At 41.8% G+C, this 10,000-nt stretch overlaps 1 protein-coding gene across 2 annotated transcripts in view; it reads right to left on the bottom strand.

The window, feature by feature from the left end:
- The window catches only part of cacna1eb (calcium channel, voltage-dependent, R type, alpha 1E subunit b), a 70,131-nt gene extending 68,013 nt beyond the window's left edge, over nucleotides 1–2,118 (bottom strand). For both annotated transcript variants that reach the window (XM_085439884.1, XM_085439885.1), the window contains exon 1: nucleotides 1,681–2,118. In XM_085439884.1, coding sequence (XP_085296010.1) covers nucleotides 1,681–2,090 — 410 coding nt within the window. In that variant the 5' untranslated portion in view covers nucleotides 2,091–2,118. The remainder of the gene's footprint in view (nucleotides 1–1,680) is intronic.
- Nucleotides 2,119–10,000: the final 7,882 nt, after the last annotated feature.

Here is a 10,000-nt window from a genome sequence, read left to right as displayed (position 1 = left end):
TTTTTCTCTCTGTATGTTCCCTGTGTATTTTCCCAAGCTTGTCTATCTATCTATCTGTCTCTTTATGAATTTTTGCTTCATTTTACAAACATGAGCTGTCCTTAAAGTGTGTCACGGGGTCAGCTTTTTGCCTGCTGGTTTATCTGCACCAGTCTCACCACAGAGACGGTTTGCATCCAGCCAGAAGATCAATAGAAAACTGATTTGCTGAAAATACCATCAGGCAGGAGTGTTTACAGTTTTTGTGCAAATGTACTACAAAGTAAGTGTGCATATGGCATTCCAGGCTTGGCCTGCTGTTTTTGATATCAATTTTCGTTGCATTTAATCTGGTGCTGGTTCTTTCGCTCCTTTATTTCCCAGAGGGTTCGCCACAGCGGATGGATCCACATATTTGATTTGGCACAGATTTCATACCAGATGCCCTTCATGATGCATCCCTCCCATTTATCTGGGCTTGGGGCCGGCACTGGGAGTACACTAGCTCGTGACCTCCTGAGGCTGGGTTTGTATCTCCTCCCGGTCTCAGGCGGAGGATCTTTTACATGATCAGGGAATGAATTTCAGTCCTTCATCGGAAATCGCCAACAAACAAAACACCTTCCTGTTAACAGTTAATACCATGGGTTAACTCTAAATGTTCCCTTGAGGTTGAATTATGCAGCTTTTAGTGAGCAGGAGGAATACAAACTTTAAGTCTGACTATTACAGATTAATCAGTTATTATGACTAAATACAAAGACTCAGTATTCTTTGTTTAAACTGTACATATACAAAAGAGCAGATCTGAAGGTGTGTGGCTTGCATAATGTCCAACCATCCCCACCAACCACTTGTTTACGTCAAATTTTCTGGATTTTCATGATGGTTACTACTTTCCCCTTTGCCCAATAGATTTTTTGTCACTCCACGGCAAAGGGGCTAGCTGAATATAAAGACTATCGCCTTGTAAAACAACACAAACCATCAATTTTGACGATATCATGCATTTGCAGTCGTATTTGTATTTATGACCACCTGATGAAGCTCCATGTTTGCCTTCACCATCTCCTAAACTGCTAAATCCTCTGTTGGTGTCTTTCATGCTGCCTGTTGTAGCTCTGAACTAGAAATGCTGAAAATGAAGCTAAACTATGGAACAGCTAAAACACTCTTTGATAATCACAAGGAAAATTGGATTTTCTTTTTCTTTAGCCCGTGTGTTCGCTCGTTGAAGCTACAGTATGTCTCGCTGTCACACAGACTTTGATGCATCTCAACAGGAAAAGCACCAGGTGTAATTACTACCATCAGTGTCAGCTACATTCCACTTCCAGTTCAACAGCCATGCAATTATGCATGCTTCCTCTCACGCACGGCTTTTTTGGATCCTTGAATGAAATGAGGCCATGATTTAAGGCTCTTAATTACGCCTGGGCTTGTCTTGCCTTGACAAGTATATGCTGCTCTAAAATTTTTAAAAAGACATGTTTACTGAAATATTGAAATCAAATCTGTATCCTCATCCTTATCCTGTAAACCTTGAGGGACCTAATGATGTGCAGTTTGAAAAGTTACACTTCATATCCAGAATCTAGGTTCTTTCACGTTGGCACTTTCATCCTCCTCCATGGAGATTTATCATCTTTACACGTACAGTTTAAAAGGAATCCTTTGACTCTGAATCTCTTTTATACTTACTCCCACTCCTTCCTGCGGGCTTGCGGCGTGCTCTGTATTTTATGAGCCTGGTGGGCCATGATGATGTCCTTCTGCTCCACGAGTCCCCCGCGCCGCCGCAGCATGCCGTGAGGGCTCAGAGACCCCGAGCCCTGATCGGACGAGCCATCCTCCTGTCCGCATGGCACATCGAAGCTGGCCGCTCGAGGGGGCAGCCCCAGACACTCGGGGACCGCGTGAGGGACCTGCAGGGAGCAAGAGCGAGCTCCCTGCGCCAGCCCAGGCCGGGCAGTGGGGCTAGACCGCCTCCAGGCTTCGGGCTCAGGGAGGGACAGGGAGGACTGGACGTGTGTCTGTCCACGCCGACCGCCGATGGTTGGAGAGCTGGGTGTAAGGGAGAGGGAGAGGGACTTTTCTGAACTGGTGAACATCTCCACAGAGGTCGGTCCGTGGCAGTTTCAGCATAATGCTGCAAATGGAGAAAAAGGAGAGAGAGGCAGAGGATGATGGGTGAAAAACACTGCAATAATATTTCATAAACGTTGCTCAAGCACATCCTCCCTGTCCCCTTCTTGTTTGTCTTTCATTATGAGCATCAAACAATGTGACACTGAGGATGATAATGTCCTTTGCCCAGGCTGTCACTCTGACCCAAACTCAACCATCTCACCATCTATCAAAGGGATGAAAGTTCAGATCGTATTCATGGAGCTCAGTGGGTGACTGAAGATATCACTGAGACTTTTCAACACAACCAGGAAGTCAGACTATTACTCTAAATGGACATTTCTGGTTACCACACAGTGTTTTTCATTTACTGTCACCACCGGGCCAAAAATCTTAATATCCAGTTCATTTGTTTGTTTTTATGACCAAATACATCTTCAGTTTCCATCAGCTGTGCAAAATGCATCTCTGTACCTGAGCACAGCCTCAAACTGCTGCTAGCATGAAGCCTAGCATATTTGTCTTTATAAACCAAAAAACTAACATTCTAAAAACAAATCTCGACACGCACCATCTCAAACTGCATCCTGGCACTTACTCTGGCAGATATTTGAAGGCATTGTCTGAATTAACCTTGTCTTCAGTCGTCACTGAGACATAAAAACTGCACAAATAAAACCACCAGTCAGACACGAGTCTGCTTAAAAAGTCTGCTGCTAAAACAAGATGTTTTTTCCTACCCCAATGGTGGTGGAGTTACTTTTACCACAAACATCCCTGCAACATCTGCAGATGCTGCAAATTTCAATCAGGATTTTTTTGAGTGCCATTTAGCTCTCTTATAACAGGATAAGCTGCTTCAACGCGATTTAGTTTTTTTCTTGCCTGGTATTAAATCTTTAAGACTTAACCATGAAACAATTTCCAGAAAATTCTAATATTTTTTTGTTGAAAACAGACTGTTTATTGAACCTTCTGACATTAAAAAAAACAAACAAACATTAAATATTTAATTTGCATATATTTGCTACATCTGTTTTTTTGTAATTGTTTTTTTTTTTGCAATTTATTTATTTTATTTCACTTAATTTTTTATTTTATTATTTTTTATTTATTTGGTTTTTTTTTATTTTGGGGGGGGGGGGGGCACTGATGATGTAGAGTTGTCAAAAACTGATAAAAACTCAAGTATGATAAACTGGGCATTAGGGGGTTAAAACACTGAGCCATTTGAAATCCAAGAACTCTCCACCTGCCCAGCTTGATTGGTAGGTTAACTTTATTGACTGCAAGTGAAAGAAAAGAAACTTCAGAATTTAACATTTTATGAAACCGAATTGAAATGAAGATAGAAAAGATTCAGGATTTACTTCCTGTTGACCTCAGTTATTTCCAACCAAACAGGGTCAATTAACCTCAGAATGGATGCCACCATTCAACTGCACTGTCATGGGGAGCTTTGATACTAGCGGTGCATATGATTGGATGAACAGAAGCTTTGAACCAGCAGCCATACAGAAATAGTACCAGCAATCATACTGGTGGGCGGAACAAGACTGCACAGAAAGTGGGTGTAGTAAAAGTAATGACATAAAGAGAGATTTGGTCATCTTTTTTAGTAGCTGAGCACACCATAAAGAACTACTTAAACCCTCATTCTGTTGCTGCTATTGTCCAGTTAATCGTGTGCGTGTGTGTGTGACTGAGACAGAGAAATATGGGGGTGATGAGGTGGCAAGGCTGGAAAACAGCAAGTTTGTGGCGAAGCCAGTCAGAGACAGACGAAACAAGGCTGTTTCCACTGAGCCGGAGCTGAAAGGAAGATGACTGAGTGTGGAGGAGCAGAAGCAAAGGCTCGGTGACTCACTCATCAGCAGCAGGGCTCCTCAGACGTGAACTGGACACAGTCTGAGTTGAGCTCTGCCCTCGAACAGAGCGCAGCGCCCGCCTGAAAGCCGGGAGAGGCTACAAGGTCAGCGCGCACATTTACACGGGTGGCTCGCTCGCAGCTTTGTGCCGCTCATGGGTGGGCTGTCTCTGATTTTAGCGCAGCCATTCAAGTTCAAAAGAAATCTGATAGCTTTTATTATTAGTCAGGAAGGTTGTTTTTTTGTTGTTTTTTGCTTGCAGGCAGGGCTGTGTGGAAATTAAATGTCACGGCACTTGTATGGAGAGGCACACCTAACTGGCAGGGTGGGTCCGTGAAATCTGGACAAAAACACATAAAACAAACATAAATTGCAGCACTGATAAGGTGGAGGTAGATCAGAAGCCTGCACAATGATTATACCAAAGCAAGCTTCACACCTTATCTGCATTATTCACTCAAGTTCAAACACTTGTGTGGAGACGATGCTCTTCTATTATAAATTCAAGATTCCAGCTCCTGGCTGAGATCTCCTACGCTTTAATTAGTGCAACCAGTGCAAAGCCTGCCGGAACAAGGCGACCGCTCTCCTCTAATCAGCTGCAGGTCGACAGTCGCTTTAGATGTGCGTTAACCAGCCAGTTAACAGGTATCGCTAATTAAACTCATGCTCCTGCTCCTTCGTTATCCTCGTGAAGTTAAGTGTTTTTGACGCACGAGCAAGACAGGAGAAAAGCAAAGCAGCAGTCACAGTAACTACACTTAGAGGCACAGCGTGCTAAAAATATTCACTGCATAAAGGAGGATCGGTGCTGCGGGAAATGCAAACATCAATTAAGTCACGGATTGATTGATGAATTTGACAGCTTTACCTTGAGGTGAGGCGCGCGCCTTCATCGTCGGCGAGCCCCGATCAGGTGGATGCTAAATTCAGCCCTTTCACTCAGTCCAAGTTTGGTGGTTTGAGGATGATTTCGCGAGGATTCCTTGAGTGATGATGATTACCTCTGTATGGCTATAAATACCGCGAGGTGGCTGGGAGCCAGAGGAGCATAACGCGGATGAACGTAAACAGGCACGGGGACAGGAGCGAGGAGACATGGGAGTAATCCCAGTCATCTTTCACGAGCTGGCTGCCTCATATGAGTCACTTTATGTGGTTTACAATTAATGGCGGCGTCTTCAAACTAAATTTAGGCTGGACTGTCTTGAGTTGTGCTGTTTGAGGGCTTTTCTTTTTCTTTTCTTTTTCAGCGCAGGAAGCTGATTCACCTGTGCCGAGATCACAGGAGGTCTGGCGAGAGGGAGAGAAATGCAACAGGTCTTCATCTGAAACTGCGCTCAGGTGATGTGAGCCCAAGCACCCAGGTATTCGCATGTAACCGATCAACCGCTAGATGGTGGACTAAAGCCGCATACCTGACACATGCGCAGGTTCCTCTGGGAGACGACCATACAAGCCACCACAGTCCGAGCAGTGCACGTCTGTCCTCAAAGTGCATCTGCTTCTACTTCTGCACACGCAGCGTCATCCCCAGACTTTCTGGGCACCTTTGTAAACATTAAAATCCACACAAATAAATCCCCTGTTCGTTACGACACTGCTACAGATTATGGGACACTATTATAATAGCGGATTATCATCATCATCAGTGCAATATACAGATACAGAAAGATCTTTACCAACTCATACCACAATACCTGAAGTCTTTTTAGATTAAAGTTCCCTCTGATGTCATATTTACATTTAGATTCACTGAATGCTTTACTTTATCTCTTTTTTTTAACTGAACTCCTACTTTATTCTTTTTTCATCTTTCTGTGATATTGTGTTTATTTATGGAGCTAAGTTGTTTTTTTTATGTTTTGGCTACTGTAAAAGTAATTTCCCGCCTTCTGGGACAAATAAAGTACATCTTATCTTGTCTTATTTTACCTGTAAGCACACGGGTCAGAATAAAACTCCACCAGAAACAAAAAGTGATGTCAAAAATTCAGTCACAAATTGGGTTAGCTGCATACAAAGCTTATGAACAAATACTAGATAATCACACAATTATTGTAATTAGTAATATTATATATTAGTTGATACCTTTCTGACGATAATTCAGTTAGAAAGAGTTTGTTTGTTTGTTTTTTGTTTATTTCTTAATATTAATCACACAAAGGGAAACAATGCCTTGTACTAGATTTAGCTGCTAGCTAATTTCCATCTGTAGTCCCTGGGCAAGTTTTGTTTTGTTTAAAGTAAAAAATTAGAATCAGGAAACTTCACAGGGAAAAAATAGGCACATAAAACACGAATCAATATTTTGAATCGTTAATCATGCGATAGAAGTAAGATGATTTCTTACAGACAGACATAAACAGGCACACGTGCTACTAAAGTGTTACTCACGTGTGTACAGAATTATATGAAACATAATTCAATAATTGAATCATGAGAAAAGATAGAGATATAGATTTGTTTTATAGGAGACGACTGATTTACTTATGTTAAGCTATGTCATTTTTTAGTCTAGATTGACATTTGGAGTGAATTTTAAATTGTGTGCACTTTTTAAAAGAGCTTTAATGTGTTTTTCAGCCATGAAAATTTAATGTAGCTGCATCTATTAGTCATCAGTTATCATGGCTCAAAAATGCTGATAAGGTGCATTCAATATAAACAACAAATGTTTAAGGACATTGATATTGTTTGGAACTGACTGATTGTGCTTAGTTCAGGAGGCTGATCAGCATTTTAACTCATTCGATTTGTTGTTCTTCGCCCTTTGAGCTGCTTTTTGACAGACTCCACGCCGGCTGTCGTCTCTTTGTAACTCTCTGTAACTCGACTCGACTTGATCTTCTCCACCATAAAAGTTGATGGAGACGATGGAGTCTTTGTCCAGCAGGTACTTTCCTCTGTGCAGCAGACTTCTCAAACTCTGTTAGAAGGGCTTTCTTGGTCACCTCCTCTGATTGAAGCCTTCTCTCTGTAGGGTCCAGGTGCTTCAAAACTTCCTCCATCTCAGTTATCGAGGCCACGGTGCCCTTGAGGACACTGAATGCTTTTAGAAGTACCTTTTTTTTGCCCCTGACCTGATTGATGCCTCACCATAAGTGAATTTCTTAGACTTCGTGATTTAGTTTTTGTGCCGGCGGTGCCTTCAGGAACGTGGGATCTTTATGTACACAGTGTGGCTTTCTAAACTATGTCCAATAAAATTTGCCTCAGGTGGCTCAGAGTTTCGACCACATCTTAATTAAAGAAAACAGGGTGCAGTCTGAAGTACCACAGCAGAGTCTGAATAGTCTCGTAAATGAAAGATTATCATTTTTTTTAAGACAATAATTTATCATTATGAGATACTGAGGATAGATTGATGGTGAAATTACTTAATTATATCCATTCAAAACAGTAGCGACACAGAGGTAGAAGATCTGAATATATAGTGCTTAAATGAAAAGATACAAATGTTTAAGCATCAGTCTCACTGACCGTGATGCTATCTTTCAAATTTTGCAGTTTGGTCTCTTAACCGTTCTTTTAAAAACTCATCTCAGCCTCTGTTCATTCAGAGTTTTTACATATCAGGATATAAACGTATATATTTAAAAAATCTGGTCCTCAGAAGCTCTTAAAATTAGGCAAATACAACCTGAGATGAACAACAATACATAACAAGTAGCACTGTGTCAGTATTTATTTAACAATAATAGTGCAAAACTGCAGAAGCAGCATGTGAAAAACTAAGTCCACACCTTGATTCAGTAGCTTGTAGAATCACCTTTTCTTTTGTCTTTTGTGCAACTTTTAGCCCCTTGTATCATTGTAGAAGATGTTTCTTTACAACATTCCTTCAGTGGATTGAGGTTTCATTGCACATTCTCTTGTAGATTTGCTGCTGTGTTTGGGATCTTTGTCCTGCTGCATGCTTTAGCTGTTGGACAGTTTGCTCTAGAATAATTAGGCATTGACTCAGTGACTACAAGGTACCCATGTCCTGTGGCTCCAAAATTAGCCCAAATCATCCCCGTTCCACCACCACCAAGTCTTGTGGCTTGTTCAGATGTACCTTGCAAACTTAAGTCGTGCTGCAATGTGCTTTTTGGACAGAAGACGTTTTCCCCTGGAAACCCTTCTAAAAAAAGCCAAACATGTTCAGGCTTTTTTAATCGTGCCGTCATGAACTTTTACATCTAACATGCTAACTGATGTCTGTGGAGTGTGAGACGCCGTTCTTGGGTTTTTTGCAGTTTCTCTGAGCTTTGTCCTGTCTGACTTTGGGGTGAATTTGCTGGGACGTCCACTCCCGAGAAAATCAGCAGTTGTATTGGCATCGTCTTCTGAATAATCTTCATCATTGTAAACTGATGGACTCTAGATTGTTTGGAAATTACCTTATAACCCATCCCAGATTGAAGGGCAGCCATACTTTTTTTCTCTGAGACCATTACTGATGCTTTCCTCGTTGGCACTGACCTATCAACACCCCCGTGCTCCAGACAAACTACTTCTTCTATAGAGGTGCTCACATTTCCTAATGATCAGTTAACTGAGTGCATATGTGTAGCAGCAGGTGACCGCTACTTACCCTATTAATTCCTATTGGAGCTGAAGATTTTCACACGGTGCTTCTGGCTTAATTTTTGTTAAATGAATACTGAAATACTGCAATCATGTGTTGATCATCTGAGGTTGTATTTTTATAAGCCCTTTTACTGTATACGCTCCTGTATAATTATTAAACTAGAGCCGAGGACAGAGAATACTCTCCCTTTAATTAAAACAGAGCATGATGGTCCACGTAGTTAATTAAAAGGTCAGCCATGTTCATTTTAAGCAATCCCAGTATTCCCTGCGCTGAGGAGGAGAAGTGTTAGCGGTGGGACTGAGAGCACTGCAGAAACCATCTGCTGCCACCAACACTGAAGGGTAAATGAAGACTTCAAGTCCACGCATGCTACACACTCAGAGTTAAAGCTGCATTTCTCCCTCTAAACCTCTTAATTTTCCTCCTTGGACGCCACTCCATGTGTTTGTCTTAATCAAGACTCTGCTATTCTTTCATTACCCAAAGTCTCCTCAAGTGATAGCGATAATGTCTAGCCACCAGTGGCCAAAGAACGAGCTCACAGACTGCAGTATCTTTGTAGTTGTTGTCAGACATGTCTCTAAGGACTCTGACATGGAGCACGCTCAGTATTTTCTAGTGTCCTGATGCCATATTGAGAGAATTAGACATGGATTTATGTAATCTAACAGAATCATCTCTGTGAGGAAATAATTGCCGTCTTATCCTCTGGGCACGTGGCCAAGTGGATGCGTGAAATGGAGACGCCAAGCAGACAAACTGCCTCCACTGAAACGGGAAACATCAGGTGTATGTGCAGGGAGACATGCGTGCCGTTTTGTGCACGAGACAGCTGGTAATAAATGGTTGGAAAATCAAATCTGGTCTGGCATGAGAGGCCGCCCTCGGGGTAAACATCAGGTTTGGTTTGTATGCTTGCTGCTTCACGTTTTGGAGATTCTTGCAGGGTGTGATTTTTTTTTTTTTTGGTATCCTAAGGTGCCAAAAGCTTAAATGTATTAACAGTCTCGCCTTTTGTTGGAAGAGCTTGTTTCAGAGTATGAGGACAAGTCTTTACTGGTATTATGTACAACAGTCAGTCTGAGAGGTTTAACAGGCGTCTCTTTAATCGTCGAGTGACCGAGTAGGGTCAGCATGACCCCAGATTTAGATTTATACTTGTATTTCTATCAGTAAAAATCATTCCTACTGGAAATTAGCCACTTCTCCTCCAGCTTTTTCCAGGAATCAACTCATGCAGTGGGTGTGGTGAGTGGGTATTTGTCTCTAAGCACTATATCTAATTTTACTGTAATTTCACACTAATCACTGCTTAAACTTAAACTACTTTTTATTTGTGCTTTCGTGCCTCTACTGAGTGCTTTAACACTGGCACCCACATTCACATTTTTACAGGGAACCAAGCAAACCTAGACTAGTAATATTTACTGCAGCAGAGGCCTTAAGG

The sequence above is a fragment of the Copadichromis virginalis genome, linkage group LG18 (assembly GCF_057382275.1).
Source record: "Copadichromis virginalis isolate Kocher_CV1m ecotype Utaka linkage group LG18, C_Virginalis_male_GT1.1, whole genome shotgun sequence".
NCBI classification, from domain to species: Eukaryota; Metazoa; Chordata; class Actinopteri; order Cichliformes; family Cichlidae; genus Copadichromis; species Copadichromis virginalis.
This window is presented reverse-complemented; position numbering and strand designations above follow the sequence as displayed.